General features: G+C 41.2%; 2 protein-coding genes across 2 annotated transcripts; both read right to left on the reverse strand.

The window, feature by feature from the left end:
• Positions 1 to 205: 205 nt before the first annotated feature.
• Positions 206 to 7,676, reverse strand: phc1 (polyhomeotic homolog 1). Its single transcript, XM_080471384.1, has 14 exons — positions 7,524 to 7,676; positions 5,064 to 5,185; positions 4,863 to 4,973; positions 4,701 to 4,766; positions 4,468 to 4,611; positions 3,919 to 4,083; positions 3,094 to 3,816; positions 2,858 to 2,990; positions 2,509 to 2,681; positions 2,317 to 2,380; positions 2,144 to 2,231; positions 1,739 to 1,910; positions 1,281 to 1,515; positions 206 to 1,178 (listed from the first exon to the last, which is right to left on the reverse strand). Exons 2-14 carry the CDS (start codon positions 5,178 to 5,180, stop codon positions 1,027 to 1,029), a joined length of 2,343 nt encoding a protein of 780 aa, XP_080327510.1. The 5' UTR covers positions 5,181 to 5,185; positions 7,524 to 7,676; the 3' UTR covers positions 206 to 1,026.
• Positions 7,677 to 8,859: 1,183 nt separating this feature from the next.
• Positions 8,860 to 15,056, reverse strand: m6pr (mannose-6-phosphate receptor (cation dependent)). The gene is made up of 7 exons (XM_080471418.1): positions 14,650 to 15,056; positions 13,449 to 13,621; positions 12,117 to 12,280; positions 11,802 to 11,911; positions 11,392 to 11,522; positions 11,172 to 11,298; positions 8,860 to 10,595 (listed from the first exon to the last, which is right to left on the reverse strand). The coding sequence occupies exons 1-7, from the start codon at positions 14,653 to 14,655 to the stop codon at positions 10,473 to 10,475; spliced, it is 834 nt and encodes a 277-aa protein (XP_080327544.1). The 5' UTR covers positions 14,656 to 15,056; the 3' UTR covers positions 8,860 to 10,472.
• Positions 15,057 to 17,389: the final 2,333 nt, after the last annotated feature.

Below are 17,389 nucleotides of genomic sequence, written 5' to 3' on the forward strand. Positions count from 1 at the left end.
TGTTGCCATCTCCTAAGAAAACCCGGCTTTCAGGCCGGAGGACATAATGGGCCACTTTTATATCCTCCTGAAACATGACACCGAGTCAAGAGAACCAGTTATATATAAACTTCATTTGCTTCACAGTCTTTCTCCACTTTCACTCTTTTCATTAAATATTCTTCCATTAGTGTGGATGTCAGAGATTAAACGCTGACACAGATTTCCTGTAACAGGTATTGTTTATTGGTAGTACTGCATACATGTTACGGAGAGCGCTGAGCCCTTCGGAGCACACCGAGAAAAATACCTATTTTCAGGTAGTTAGGTTGAATAAAGCTTCTAAAACTAGACTGTATTCATGAAAAAATAATTCTGATTGTAGTATAAAATGGAAAAAAAAAAAATACAAAACTAAACTTTTAAGAACTGGTATAATGGACTTATAAAGGACTCAAAACAAAACCAGGCTTTTTGAGTGTCTCCTCTTCATGTGATTGGAGCCTGGTTTTGAACTTCTATGGTAGAAATGAAATGAGCGCACTAGTGAAAGAGAGAAAGAAAATCAATGAAATGGACTGTTGTCCACGCCAAGTGAATTTAAATCACTAAAGTTAAAGCACCATTTCAAATACAGAAAGAAGGCAACAGTTTTTTCCTTACGTTCAACAGGTTCAGTGTCCTACGCAAGAAGACCTAACAGACACTAACTGCAGGCTGATTTGCACAGTTCCTCCAGAGGATACAAACAAAATGTCTCGACACACAACATGGAAGACGACAGAATCTTATAAACACTACCAGCATACTGATGATTCAAATCATGGCATCGACTTGCACATTCACTGTCGTGAACATAAACTGTCCTTCTCCGTCGTTCCTCATGAATGATGGGGCACCGTTGTTTTGTATAGAAGTAAACAAAACAAAAACATCTTCATCGTCCTCAAGGATCTCAGTCTTATTCTTTAAGACTGCAAGTGTTGGTTCCAGCAAGACGTCTGCGGTGAGAAAGCCATCCTGGCGTCTTCGTGCAGCGGAAAGACTTCACTCACGCAGGCTGTTGATAGAGGCACAGATCTTGAGAGCGGGACCCAGCTTGATGTTCATGGTGGAGATCAGATGGTCCTCTCGCAGAAGCAGCAGAGCCTGTCCGTCGATCTCCTGGGACAGAAACTGGGTGGCCAGCTCCTCGCACCCTGAACGCGGCATGAAGTCACAAAAGGTGATAGTGAGAACGTTTCAAAACCAACAAAGTTAAAATCTAAATAAACGCTGTCTTTTGATCGCTGTAAACCGACCTTGAAGAGAGGAGATAAACCTGCAGACTTCCTCCACACTCCACTGGGCGGGAGTCGCCGAGAGAAAGTTGTTCCCCTCCAGCGGGAGGCTTCCTGGTGCCGAGCTGTCGGACTGAGGGGCGCTGTGGTCGGCTCTCGAGCACGAGCGTGACGAGCTCGGCGAGAGCGAGGGAGAATCGTCGTCTTCTTCACCGTCGCTGGAAGCGTCCTCCGAGCGGCTGGACTCGGAGTGACACTGCAGCCAAAACGGCACAGATTCAAACAAATAGCTGGAACCTGAAGCTTTTATCGACACGGCGTTTGTCAGGGATTCTTTTCATCAGTGAAACCTGAAACATTCCGTGCTGCAGTGTCTCCAGCTCCGATAATAAATAATTAAACCATCCTGTGCAGTGAGAACTATTATTTTTGGGGAGAATATTGTTAGAATCCACTTCCAGGAAAACTCCAGGTCTCACCTTCACAGGTAGGTGCTTGCCGGATAATTTATTGCAGTTGCTATTAGAGCTGCCCCTGCGTGACGGGCCCCTCCGTCGTGCTGCGCTCTCTGTGGGTGTTGGAGGCGGCGCCAGCCCTGCGCCACTCCTCCCTCTGCTGGTCTTGAAGTGTTGGCTGCAGCTTACGTTATACCTGAATGGTGCAAAAGTACAAAACCGGTTAGTTGTCATCTCTTGTCCAGACCTTGAACTTGACACCCTTAAATTAAAAAAACTCTGGATCACTACAACCCCCCCCGCTACACATTCTGGGACTAATAAAGGTATTTTCACAGATCTTTAAAGCAGAGTCACCCAATGCTTTAAAAACATAAATAAATAAAAAAAGCATCACATAATGTGACTGTTGTAATGTTAGAACTATACCTCTTAGCACAGGTGTTGGAGCAGAACCTTTTCGATCCTTTGAACTGGCTTGCTGGAGCCAGGTTGCAGCAGTACTCACACTTCAACACTGGAGAGAAAATGTTTAGAAAATATCAGCTCTGCAAAAGGTTCTTGAGATATTATGCTGGGATGCAAATTAAAACGCCACTCACACTGGGGACCATTTTCTGTGCGGGCAACCAGGGCAAAGTTTCTGTCTTTGAGAAGTCCAGCAACCTGTTGCATCAAACAGAAGCCTGACGGTAAAAAGCTTTCCACAGAAAACATTCACAGTCTGTGTCATTCAAACTAAAGATGTGATTTTTTTTGTTTTTGGGTGCTGAAATGCACGGTGGTGCACTCACAGGAAAGGGCTCAGCTCCCTCCTGAATGACAAAACCTTCAATAAGGTGAGTGAGGACTTGAGGTTTGACCACTGCGTGAGGAACAGGAGCTTTGTCTTTATCCAAGACTCTCGACAAGGGCAGAGGCAGAGAGAGGGTGGGAGGGGACAAGAATGCACTTTCAACAGGGGGCACTAATGAAGAGAAACAAACAGAAATTAATGACTTCTCACTTTTTGTTGCAAATATTCACCCATGAGTATTTTTTGCATTGATTCATTGACTCATCCCACCCCAGCTGTGTCGCATTCCAGTTAGAATTATCACACTGCTGATTTATGGCTGATCTTCAGAAGACGGATTCACATACCGGAGTCTTTTGTAGGTGCAGGAGATAGAGGAGGAGCAGAATCTTTCATTGGTGCAGAGTCTGAGGATTCGGTCATCTCATTTGATGCATCACAGTCAGATTTCCTTTTTAGAGAACCAATGGCAGGCTTTGTCTAACAGCACGTGAAAAACACAAACAATCTGTGTGACATTTCAATTCAAACATTACATCTGTCCCTTATTAAATCAGTTCATGCTGGGAGCAGTTGATCTTACCACAGTATTAGAGGCTGTGCCCATACTCCCACCAGACGAGCTGTCCTGGGCTGTGCTGCTCCGAGCTTGAGCCAGGGCCACGGCTTGTGCGTTTCCAGGGATGCCCTGCCTGGCGCCAACAAGCTGGACCGGGATGTGCGGAGGGGCGTGGCTGTTGCTCGGAGGAGCAGGGAGAATGGGCGGTGGGTGGCGAGGGGGAAGCTGCACAGGTAGACGATGTCCCTGAACAGTTTTGGGCTGAATCGGAACTGGACCTTTATCTACGTTGGAAGTGGTTTGTTGCAGCGGCTGCACCACGAGAGTCTGTGTGTTCACGGCTTTTGACGCCACCGAGCCGATGGGGTAGCCCTGGGTGGAGGTGGCGACACTAGAAGTGGGCATTAGGATGACTGGGGCAGAGGTGGAGGAGAGGAGGAGTTGGGAGAGGGGGAGGGCTGTAGAGGCAGACGAAGAGGGTGCGACAGATGCTGCAGGAGTGACAGTCATGGCAGCCTGGTTTCCAGTCTTTACAGTCATTGTGTTGGGGGCAGACTGCTGCGTGAAGTTGGGCTTGGCTATCTGCTGGTGTTGCTGCGGTTGTACTTGCTGTTTCTGGACCGTCTGTGGGAAACTCTGTTGCTGCTGGCCGAGAGGAAAGCTGACTGGATCTTTCCTGTCTGGAAGCTCGGACTTAATAGCAACTGCTTTAGGATTGGAAGCACAGTGCAGGGCGAGGTTCTGTACCTGAGGGATGAAGAATTCATGATGTGTTCAGACACACTGAACTGAATCAAGGTCTTTACAAGGCTCAGACTTCACAGTGTTGTTGGGTATTGGTATTCAAACCTGATCATTGTCAGATGCAGCATTCGCTGTGGCAGAAGAAACATCATGCTGCTGTTGTTGCTGTTGCGGCTGCGTCTGTGCTACCGTTGCCACGGTTGCTGTTGCTGTACCACCGGGCATAAAGATGAGCTGAGACGCAAGTGGAGTGCTGAGAGTGCGGTTCACCTACAAAAGTTGCAAGACAACAACATTTCAGTATGAGACTTTAAGATTTTCCAAAGTACTAATATTTAAAACTATTGTTAGGACAGCAGCTGGAGTTGAAACATATTCTATCAAAATGTTGACTGTATCTATCGTACAATGTGAAAACGCTACACACTGCATTAGTCAACTTTTCATTTTCCAAAACCAGACGTTGTACTCGGCACTCAAAAACAAACTCTAAAAAGTAGAACGTTGCTTGGTTTTAATTGATAGTATTTCACTGTATGTTTTCCCTGATAATGTTGAACTCAATTACCAGCCAACAACCTAGTAAAAACGGGTAAATCTCCGGCCGCCGAACCATTTAATGCCCAAGTCTATACAAGATGAGCTATAACTGACTCTGAGAAACATCTGTCCCTGTCCAGTGGAGTTTCCCCCCAGCAGCACCGACTGGTTGAGAGCTGTTGTTGTTGCAGACGTGACCGTCCCATGTGGACGGGAACTAGTCATCGTCCCTCCTGCAGACGTAGTGCTTAGGTTGACCTGAAAGAGCAAAGAAAAACAACAAATAGTAAATCAAATAAAGGACATTTGCAACTTTCAGAAAGCAGTATTTTACTATAAAAACTCACAGTGGTGGGAACTTGGGACATGCTGTTGCTTGTAGTATTAGATTGGCGACTGGCTGCGAGTGTGGCCTTGAACAAAAAGAGAAACGGGACAAGGTGTAACGTTTCTTTTTTTTTATAATATTGTCAAGCTGACTGTATTTTCTTTTCATAACTCAAGATTACCTGTTGCACAGCAGCCAAGTTGTGGAGTTGGGCACTGTTGATCTGCTGCTGCAGCATAAGCTGCTGGAAGTATTGAGCGGCGTTCGGCTGTCTCTGCAGGGCCTGGAGAGCCTAAACAAGAAAGCACATATAAAGCTTTCAAACTTATTCAAAATGGATTTATTCACATATCGTTCATCGTGTGCAAACACAAACACTCACTTGTACAGCTTGCCTCTCATATAAAGACATGTGAGCTATTTGAGGCGCACGGGAGTTCCCACTTGTCTGAGGGTTTCCATTGGTGGTGCCTGTGGTTTGATCTTCACCAGAGTCCATGTTTGCTGCTCAAAAACAAAACATCAATAAACACTGAAATTCAAAATTCGGACTGGACGTAGCCATTAAAAATCGATGCACAACAACATTTTATATAGGAATAGAAACGAGACTTAATATGTTAGTCGTCTATCATATAATACCGGCAGGAATTTATCAAATGGGCTCCAAATTTATTGCGCAGCAGTGGAAAACAAGCCCAAAATATTACAGCTCGTGCTTATCAAGAATTACCATCAACCTGAAGCAAAACGAAGAGTGTGTGTGGGTTCACATGTAGAGACAGGATGTCTATGGTTTTAAGGAACTTACACAAATAATCGCTTCTCTCGTTCTGAATAACTTTAAAATAAAGTAATAACATGCCACTTCTGAAAGGACTCTTGCACCAACAGGCCTAAAACATTTGCACATTGTAAAATTTTTTTATTTTAAACCGTTATCAGTAATGCTGACATGACAACGTACAACAAGAGAACTGGATGTCAGCCTGAAAAAAAAAAAAAAAAAGGTCAAACAAACAGTGACGAAGCCTTTTAAACACATGTGGTGTAAGCACTCAGCTGCATTCATCCTTTCAAAAGTTGTGCTCATTTGAGCAAATTTAATGAAAAACTGGATAATAAGGAATTTGTTGCAACTGAACATGATTAAAGTTGATGTGAAAATTGTTGGTCCCAGTGTGATTTCATACAAGCATCTTTGCTTTAACAAATGTGTCTATACTGTTGTAAAGATATGAGTTTATGAATGAGGCCAAAGTTTTTCTATGGAAAACTTGACACGGTCGTTTTAACCCATATAGTGACTTGCCATGTGTATTTGAATTAATCAAACGTAAGTTACATACATTTTAATCAGTCTGGCAGTTAACTTCAGAGGTGTTTTAAGGAGTTTTAAAACAGCTGTAATGGGTCCTATCTGGGTCCCGCTAAATTACCAAATATCCTTTCACAGGACTATTTACAATGACCACTAAGACTATAGAAAGAGTTCCCTGTATTATTAAACTTTTTGTTCCTTTAAAAAAAATCTAAATAAAAAAGCTTTTCAGAAAGGCGGCACTATATCAGGTGAACATACAATAATCTTATCGCAATAACCATGTGATTTGCGATACAAACACCTATGCATATGATGATTAAGTCATGCTTGCTTTGAGATTATCACCCAAACTACCTGCTTTCTTTTACCAACTAATTCATAATAGCTGGACTGGGCCATATCATTTCTTTCTTCTTAATTTGCCCATTTTCCCACTGCTGGCCATACAGTGGTTAGCACTCTCGCCTCACAGTGAAAAGTTCACGGGTTCAAATACTGGCCGGGCCTTTCTGTGTGAAGTTTTTAATGAGTTTCCTTCAGGCACTCTGGTTGCCTAGCACTGTCCATAAACATGCATGTATCATAATTTGGTGACACTAAATTGCCTCTAATTGTGAACGTGAGTGTGGCCGTCTCTGTGTTTGCCCTGTGATGGACTAATGACCTGTCCAGGGTGTATCCTGCCTTTGCTCAGAGTTAGTTGGGATTGGCTACAGATGCATATTTTCCCCAAACATTTACCCCCGACACATCTATTAAGTGGGTAGGCATCTTGTGCAGTATATATATATATACTATACACATGTAACTTTCCATATTTGGCCGTTTTAATTGATGCAGGAGGTCTCTGACAATATTTTTATTTCATTGTGCACAACTTTTTTTTTTTGCTGTTAATGTGTCATCAATGTAAGGTATATTCCTGGATCACACGTGAGACAACATTGCATTGGCAAAATAATAACTTGTGGAGTTCTGATGTCGGTCACAGGCACAGATGTGCGGCGGGTTTTGTTCATCACAGCTGCACAAAGACTTTTCTACAGACGAGGTGGAAACAACAGACCGTTTTTACTGCCAAAGCCTCGAGCACATCGTGGCAAGCATTAACGGTGTGTTATCCTGAACCAACGGATCAGCTGTCAACGTGATGCACGAGAGAGACGACAACACGGATGAAAAGTTCAGAAGAGACATAGATGGTAGTTCTTCGACGGAGGTTAACTACAATGGATTTTGCAGCTGAGCAGCCTCTTTGCAACAGTTAAGCAAAAAACAACAACAACACAGGTATATAATACACGCTTTTCACCCAGTGGGACAAAACAACGTGCAGCGATGCCGACAAAACGACCACAAATGTGGGTTTTTTCTTGGGTGCAGACAGTGAAGTTCTGAGCAGAAAATATGCAGCGTTAACTGTTAGGCTAACCAATTAGCAATGCTAGCTGTTTTCTGCAGGCAGAGAGCTCGTAACCAGCTGAGCTCGTCGGCGTTTAAATGCACTGCTTGGTTTACCTCTTCACGGGTTTTCGGTCCTGATCACAGTTTAATGCGAACAAGTTCCAAGTCCAACTTAAGTTTTGTGTGCCAAAAGGAGAAAAAAAAAAAACAGACTTGGAAGGATTTTTGCCTCCAATCAAGCTCCGCCCCCTTTTCTTCTTCGTCTGTGTGTGTGTGTGTGTGTGTGTGTGTGTGTGTGTGTGTGTGTGTGTGTGTGTGTGTGTGTGTGTGTGTGTGTGTGTGTGTGTGTGTGTGTGTGTGTGTGTGTGTGTGTGTGTGTGTGTGTGTGTACAAACAGACTGCAAACTGGTGTTAAAGGAGAAAAGCGCCACCTGCAGGATATTTTTAGCCTTTTTAAGGACATAAGGACCACAAATAACCCAGCTAATTTTGTATTCTTACATGAAAACCAACCCTTTTCCAAGTACTGCCCACAGTGAATATTCATGTATCCAAATATTGAATGAATAAAATATCATATTCGTAACATTTTTAATTGCATTTTGCACCTATGTATAGGTGCAGTGCAGTGTTTAAGAGCACTAATTTTGGTACTGGAGAAAGATCATAGAATCAGTTTGATCCCCATTGGGCAGCCATGGCTTGGTTGGTGTAATGCATGTTTCTAAATGTAAGGTTGCAGGTTTGATTACCCACCTGACCCTGTCGAAGGTTAGTGAGCAAGACACTGAACCCCAAATTGCTCCCAGTGGATGGATCGAGAGCCTTGCATGGCAGCCGCCTCCATTGGAGTGTGTGTGTGTGTGTGTGTGTGTGTGTGTGTGTGTGTGTGTGTGTGTGTGTGTGTGTGTGTGTGTGTGTGTGTGTGTGTGTGTGTGAATACAAGTGAAATCCATTTACCATTGTTGAAGATGCTGCTTTTCGAGTCATGATGTACTTGAAAACTAAAAAAGTAGGACCCCAATACACTTACATAGACTGTTGCCCTTTATCATTCAGCCTCCAATCTTTTTGCCCAGGTACAGCTTGGCTACTTTAAACAAATAAATAACTTATTTAGGTAGCAATATTCAGTTTTCCTTAGGGTGGCTTTTCAATGTAGTGGTCAAGGTGACTCATGTGTATAGATGCCTGAGTACACATTCCAAAATCTGATCATGTATTGTAAAGGCTGTAGCTCAGCACGTAAGCTTGGTAGTTCAATCATTCATGTCATCTTGTCAAAGTGTCCCTGGGTAAGGGATTGAACCACAAGCTTCCCACAGTGGTTTACAATCATGGGAGATGTCATCACTGATGAGTGTGAATGTGTCACATAAGTATTGAGTAAATAAAAGATGCCCTCTTTTAAAGTCAGTTTGCTAGTTCAGCCCCAAAAATACATCATACACATATTTAAGAATTTATTTCAATCCAATCAGAAAACAAAGGTCTCTGACTTAAAACAGATTTCAAGCCAGACATACAGCATGTGATCCGAGATGCTGCTCAAAACACTACAACCACAGTTGTCGCCATTTCCACCATATCAGAATCTTGGAAATAATTCAAATAAAGCAAAGAAATGTAATAATTAACAACAAACCAAAACAAATAGAAGTGCTCACATTGACTGTTATAATGTAACTTAATTCTGTGAAATTGTCCTCCCAAATAACTTTTCCATGAAGATCAAAAAGCCTGGTTTAGCAATAGCAGCATTAATATCTAGATTTATGTAAAAATATTACACATCTCAATAATAATGTCCCTAAAACAGTAACTTTTCACAATTACAATACAGAAGACACTATTCATCTTGCCACTCTATGAATTTTACTGCAAAAATAGGCTGAAAGTCTGATCAAACTCAATCCAACAGACAACATAGTTGGTTTTGCAGCACTGCATTCCATGTTTGGGTCATTTTGACCTTGTAGGCAAGCATTTCTGTGTTTTAATACCAAAATGTTAAGTTCTCAATTTTGGGGGCATTTTGAACAATTTAGTTTAACAGTAAATGGTATTTCTTTTCTTTGAAAATACATATAATTATACCTTTAGGTTACGTTTTGATATAAAATATGAATTGTAAACTTCATAGAAATTCAATATAATTTTCATTTACTGTATGATTGCATTTATGTGGGAAGGGAAACAATTTCTATGCAATGTTGAAGTTTAAGTAACATGTCTAGCAATTCATTCCTAATCTGAAAGTTTTCTGAATTAATTTGAGGTGTTCCGACCCGGACGATGAAAATTAAATGGACAGTTGTTGCCAAGGCCAGTTTCCACTCAGAAAGCTACACAGAAAGTATTTCAAAGGGACATGAGCATCATTTTGAACACTATTCCCAATAAAGTGGGAGAGATGACGAAGCCCAAAGAAAAATCCAATCTGGTTAATGTTTGGTTTTTGTATTGACATCCACATGCGTGGCAAAGCTGTTGTAAGTACACCCACTGTACTTAAGATCAAACCTTTTGTATTCACAGACCACAGTTCTAACTCTCAACACAAAACATATTATTAAAGCCAAATTACACAAGCAAAAGCACACATACGTCGTGTAATCTGCAACAAGTAAGACACCATGACCAGCTTGCTGCAGCATACACAATCCTCAGACAGGAATCCATAATGAGCAAAGCAGAAACATCATGTAGAAAACCCAACTCCGTAATCTCTCCCTTTGCCGACAGACTTCAGCGGACAAGTTACTTTATGTTCTCACATGTAAGTCCCTCATTTGTTTGTCATCAAACAGCTGAATGAAATGTATAGGCTAGGAAGAAGAGAGGGGTCTGTCAGCCCAGTGAGTAACATCCTTCTACATGACAAGCAAATCAGACAGAAGTCGCTGTAGGCACAAGTCTGGAATCCACGCCAAGTGTCGAAGGTTCAGACTCAAACAGGCCAAGCAGAGCAGACTTGTGTCTACCGGTAACTTCATCTAAGCCGTGAAAGAGTAAACCTCATCACACAGTGAAGATTTCTGTCCCATTTCCCAGACACTGAGGTCACATAGGTAGTAAGTGGTCGTCTCTCTCGTCTTGCTCCTCCTCTAAAGGTTCTGCGGTCACTCCCCTGTACGCTGGTGCTTCATCTCGATTTCTAGATCGGCACACAAAGTCACATCCATCCTGTAAGAAAGGGGGAAAGACAAAGCTGGTCAAAAATCCAAGTACTGATATTTAAGGCATCAGTGGCTTAGACTTTAGTGCCGATTGTCCTCCAATCTCGTCATTTGTGGTTTGAATCCCAGCTACACCTGTTCCCGGGTTCTGCTGCAGGACAATGAATGATACGTTTCTCCCATGCAATGCTGTGGAAGCACGTTGTATGGCAGCTGTCCACCCTAGGGAGTAAATGCCAATTTATGCTGAATGTGTCTCCTGTGTAATTTGGTATCCTGGGAGCTTGCAGATGCGTCGCATCAGAATAATGCCATTAATGTCATATATATATATATATATATATAAAAACTCATGGGAGGAGTAATCTTTTAGTTTAAACTGCATTCAATTGCACCACTCCTATTGGACATTTTGCTGATCAACCACACCGATGCAAGTGATGCATGGGAGTAAGAAGACTGGGATGATTGTCAACATTTAAAAAACACACGTAGAAGCATAAATGGGCCTTAAAGCACTTGGACATTGAAAAAACAAGCAAACCAAAAAAAAAAAAAAAAAGGGGGGGGGGGGGGGGCTTACCGCAGTTAGGTTGCCAAACTCCACCCAGAAGGCATAGTTGGGGAACTGCTCCATCCCTTTGGCTCCAACAATCAGCCGCTGGTAGAGGAAACCGCCGATGAGGTAAACGGCCAGAAGACAGATACCACTGGAAGAACAAAACAGAGGTCAGAATTATTACTCATTTATGTCACATGCTTTGAAATGTGGGCTTCTGTGTTATCAGACGCGAATTACATACATGATGAGTATAATGGAGCCGGCACTGAGCTGAGATTCTATAGCTGGACACACCAAACTAGAGTCCAGCTCGAACAGGTAAAAACAGTCGTGCTCCTTGTCCCTGTCTTCCAGAACAACTTGCAGATCATCCTGGGAGGAAACAGAAATAACACACAATGATGAATAAATGAAGGTGTGTAAGAGCACTTATCAAAAAGAAAACACATTTGACAATATTCAGTACTACATCTCAAACAAAAGAAAACATGAGCTTACAAATCATCTTTCAAAATATGGTCTAAAATCTTTGGAATAGTTCATTAATTTTGGTTTTACAATTGAAATGGTGAATGCATATATATATATATATATATATTTTTTTTTAAACCTAAATCAGATGATCAATAGATTAGTCCGCATTTTGTTTACCGCTGTTTTAGTCCTGTCGCAGGAGATCATAATGATGGCTTTCCTCATTTCACCAGAACAGTGTTGGTCATATGCTTCGCCATTTCTGTAGATCAGCATCACCCAGTCACCTGCACAGGCAAGAGAATGTCAACAACCAACACAAAGTCATTACACAGGTCAGTTTATTGTTTTTTCTTTTTAGGAAAGATACTTAAAATGTTCAGAATTAATCTTAAAAAAAAAAGAAAGAAAAAACTCTATACCTAAGGTCACACTAAAAACACATTTTAGATAAAATAAAGAGAAAAACTCAAATATTCTGCAGTGTCTTACTTCCTCCAATTGCCTGCGTTGCATTATATTTGCCAATGATTTTAGTCTTTGCCTCTTTCCCGCCCTTTTGAATAACCCCGGCGCCTGGAACACCGTCTGCATCCCCACACAGCTGGAAGACGTACGTATAACTATCATCTCCATTTTTGCTCTGTCCTGTAAAGCTGGAAGAGACGACAACCAAGTCTGTTAAAACAATGATGAGAAGGCCCATACTGCTGCACCAGGTCGGGTCACCCGTCAAACAGCTTTTATACCTGTGAAAAGTAGACATACATATATTCACAGCACGCACAAAAGTAAATTTAAACATCATGTAGAAGGGAAGCAGATGAGCGCACATCAAAAAATTATGAAATAGTTGCAATTTAAAAAAACAAATTCTGCATGAAATCTGCATGTGTGTTTTTTTTCCCCCCTTTCTTTTTTGTAACAGAGTCAAACCTTTCACTTCTCTATTTAAAACGGTGTTGTTACACTGGTTACGTTTCCTTGTTATTTCTGTTAGTTTGACTCATTTTTGACAAAAATGTGTTGTAAGAGGATTGCTGTCAAACTTCGGAGTGCGTTGTACGCTGTTATAAATGACGGTTTATCGTTGCACACTGGTTTGAAGTGAGCAGCCGCTATAAACCACGACATACATTAACATATTAACGAATGTGTCTGAAGGTCCAGTTCTGCCCTCATTGTGGAAAATGATTTTGCACAAACAAGCTGGAGCGATCGAGCATAGCCTTTCGGCCAGCTAGCCTGGCATGCCTACTTGCTTTTGGTTGCAAAAAACATAACGGCATCATTTTTACACTAATTGAAATGCTGGCATACTAGGCCCAAAGGTCAGAAGATACTTACATAATCTTGTTCTCATTGTTTATTCATTTGCTACTGTAATATTTAATGCTCTCTTTGTGTTTACTCTAGCTCATCTGCAGGTTCCAGGTCTGACTGGCCAGCAGGAAGAGGGAGGTCCTTCATCCTTTTATGATCAATCTAGTGGAACGTATCAATTTTCATAGAGATTAGAGGCAGGATGTAACACTTTATTCATTAGAAACTCAGATTTTTATTATTTGTAGACTTTGGTAAAACTGTAAGAAGATGATGAGTAGCTGCTTTGGCTTTATTAGTTGGGAAATTGCACCTTAGAGTTAAATGAAATAATTGTGATGTTTGGATTCATGGGAAGGGCAACATGTATATACAGTAATAATAAGGTGACATTTCTTCTACCAAAGTTGGATGAACTCTCAATAAGTCATGCTTATTAGCTAATAATAAATGGGACTGGTGAACCTGAATATGTTGGTATGCAGCTTGGTAATTCATTACCTTTTGTTGGCCAGCGGCTCCAGTCGACTGAGGGCTTTCTGTTCTAACTCGGACATAGAGAAGAGTTTGCAGTTTTTAGTGCCGTCAGTGGCGTAAGCTCCACTTCCATACAGGACCAGCTGGACCGCCAAAGTCCATACAAGGTAAGACGCTCCTTCGCGATTGCTCGAGACCTGGAACAGATCAAGGTAAAATGTTTATCTTTAAAAACTACAGGCAAAGAAAGCAATGTTCCCATATAAATACTTAATAGTAGTTGCGGTAGTTTGGCAATATGAAATCATATAATGTGAAAAAAAATGCAGTGTCAGTCCGTTTATTATCCAGACTATTTATATGAAGGCAACATTTTGGTAGCTGACCCTTTTGCCAGACAAGGAAAATCAAGCCACATTTACCATGTGTTGCAGCGTCTCAAAAGATAACATCTGCAAGTTGTGTGTTGAAGTTTGGACAAATATATAAAAGTTTCATTGCTTTATTTACTATCAGCATTTTATACATATTTTTTAATAGCACGCCTAATTATATTTTGAAAGACAAAATCATCTCCAGATGTGAATTTTCTTTTACTTTTACAATTGATTAAAATGAACAATAGTCACTTGGAAAGGTCATCAGGTACACTTGTGACTACAAGTATTTATTAAAGTCCATCACAAAATAAAAATCATTATACAGTGGAATCGTGCATTTGTCACACAATTTAACCCAAACAGTAAAACTTTAGCCAATTTTACATTTAGTAAACACAAACGTTTTACTTTTATGCTTTATAAAAGTTTGTTTATTGGTCATAAAAGTAAAATATGTGGAATATCTCATACAATGTATTTTTAAATAATATATATATCAACTTATTCCGAAAGCTTGTAGTTATTGTATTACCTTGGAAAATAATTGTATTTTTAAGGATAGATTTTTGTCAAGCTGGCTCACTTAGTTCTTCAATTAATACACAACTTAACGGAAATGATCAGCCTAATATTTACAGATTATATTCCGCACACACTGCAATAGTGAATAGTTAAAGACACGAACAATGGTGAAAGGGGGGTGAAAATCAAATAGAAAATGCAAAAGAAGACTTCCCTGTTTGTCAAACGTGCAGGTAAAAACGTCCTGTGGTGTGCGCGTGAGGCACAAAGTTTTCATGTGGAAACACTTAAAAAAACAAACACTAAATGAGTCGTGCACCTACCTTCATGGTGACTTATATAGTGATTGGTCGGCAAAGGTTTGCTAATATTTGAAACAGTAGCAGACAAAGTGAGTTTAAAATGCAGCCAGTTGAAGTGGTCTTCCTGGAGCGGAAGTCTCTTCCTGGTTCACTCGGAGGGCCACGGGGCGGGTGTGCGCGCGCACAGGTGTGATGGAGTGGATCAGTACGGAGCCGGAGACGTTGACACGAGTCACTCTGCTGCTTCAGCCCGGGACAAACACTTCAGTCCCTTCAAAAGGAGAGGAGTGTCCTCCAGCTAACAGGCTCCGGGACAGGAGCGGAGTGCGGAAGTGAAACTAAACACAGAGACACGTGTGCGCATGTGACCGTCCAAACGAGGCGCGACCAATGAGCGGCAGCTGAGTTGCTTCGCACTCGCGTCAGCTGACTGCAGCCGCGCGCACGCGCAGATTAAACAGCATCGCCGGAGCCGCGCGCTGGAGAGGCTGAGCCTCCGGGTCCATCGATACACGTCTTCAACATTTTTCATCCAAACAACGTCATTATGAAATGCGGGAAGAATTTAATCCTTTTGCGCCTTCAAGCTCCTAAAAAGTTATCCTCCATAAAGTAAAAAAAACAAAACAACCCAGCCTTCATTTATAATTAATAAATAGAGCATTGCTAATTAATGGGCAGGTGTAGTAGTTGCCACTCTTCAATGCAAATCAATTTTATTTCTTCAGCAACAAATACAACACGGCCATCTCAAGATGTAATTCCACATGCGCAAGTATAAATAATGGCGGAAAGCAAAAACTGCATTTCAACAGGAAGAAACCTGCAGAACCGTGGTCAGAGGTCTCTGCTGTTCGGGTTGGAGTTTAGGGATGGAATGAGAGAAAATGATAGAGCAACAAGCAAACAGACATAAATCCACTCGCTGTGGACAGATGGGGATTATAATTATAAATTCTCTGAACTTCTGTGTGTCCCCTTTGATGGGCTAGGGAGCCATTCAGGGTTCACCTCGCCTTTACCTAAAGTCAGCTGCGATTGACTCCCGTGTCTGTGCCTCTAAAGTCAAGAAAACAGAATAGAAGACAGATACAACACTAATAAACGAGCAAAAACCGACAAAAAAGAAACGTTTAAAGAATTTCCAACTTCATCTAAATGCCATTCAATCTTTTATCACATTATTTGTTAAAATAATTAACTGTTTTGATAGAAATAATACTAGGCCCTAAATAAATAGAGGACCTTTGTATCCAGTGCACTGCTTTGATTGAATTAGTATTTCAAGTTAGTCACCTTAAGGTAGGCACAAATCTTCTTTAGTAAACTGTTCCCTGTATCATTTGTCTATCTTATCAGCATGACCCTGAATGCAAGATACTCAAACCTGCAGAGCTTTTGATCAGAGTGATTTGTCTGAACAATGAAACAAGGCCTCATCTGTTTACTTGCTACACTCAAAACAATACAATTATTGATGTTAATTTAATCTTGTTTGCTCAATGTTAAACAGTCAGGGATTCATGATGAATACCACCGGAAGAAAATAGTTGTATTTGTTCCATTGTTATACTTATATTCACACTGAGTCCTAAACTTCTATTTAAATATTTTATTTCATGTCTTAAACAGCCTTAATTGGAATCTCCACTCAAGATGAGAAAGATGAATAATTGAGAGTTCAAGTAGTTGTTTCTGAAACTTGAAAATACAAAAATACAAATAAAGCATGTCTCCAGTTGTATAGCTGCACTCTTACCATGCAGACCTGGGAACAAGTATCCATATCTTCATGTAACCTAGGAATAAAGTGAAGCTGAAATGTTTCCGAATATGAAGAAGTAATCTCTTTAACAAGCAAAAGGTATTGAACTCAGTAATTTCCACACTGATACATATAGTATATGCAGAAAGGAAGAAAACCACCCCAGTGAAGTACCACATTACCCGTGGTTACCTACTGTATTTGGAGTGTCTCTATAGATGGCAGAACAATTTTTTTATTCAAAAGCATCATTTATTCAGCTTTATCCAGCTTAGGTTCACAAGGGCTCGAGGAAATTCTAGCTGCCAGTGGTTGAAGGCAGGATATCAATAAAACTGAAGTCCAATTTTATTGATCTATTTGGGGAAATGCCTTTTTTTCTCCACATTGAACAATCCTGTTTCTAAATGCGAAGGTGTGGCCACTTTACGGCACACCAGGAAGCTGATGGGGGTCAAGGGTCTTGCTCAGGAACTACGTTAGCTGTGGGATTCGAACCTGTGAACTCTCGAGCCAAAGTCCGCTTCTCATACAGAGGACGTTGTTGCTGTGAGGTGTGAAAACGAACCAATACAAAACCATGCGGCTGTACTCCGATCAACATTTAAATAAAGACCCAGAGCTATCGAAATAAATGCTAGGGGCAGTTTCTCAGGTCTGCTTTAGATTTTACAGATTGTCTGAATATGATTTTCTTATATACGTGCCAATGAAATTTTGACAACCTCAGAGCAGACAAACTCTTGCAGCCTCCTGTGAAGTCGGAGGCTCTCTTCCACCAAGTATATTTAGAAACCCAACATAACAACTGTAGTGGGTTGCGGAGAAATTCGATGCGATCTAAGTATCAGACGTGTCAAAGGTTAGTAAATAAATCCTGAGTGGTCTTCATCAGGTAAACAGTGAGCATTTAAGTTCCCGACGTACTCAACTGAGCGATAAGGAGATTGAGTCATGACACAGCTGTCCTCATTGCTCAGTCATCAAAGTTCCTGT

The sequence above is a fragment of the Lipophrys pholis genome (genome assembly GCF_963383615.2).
Source record: "Lipophrys pholis genome assembly, chromosome: 9".
NCBI lineage: Eukaryota > Metazoa > Chordata > Actinopteri > Blenniiformes > Blenniidae > Lipophrys > Lipophrys pholis.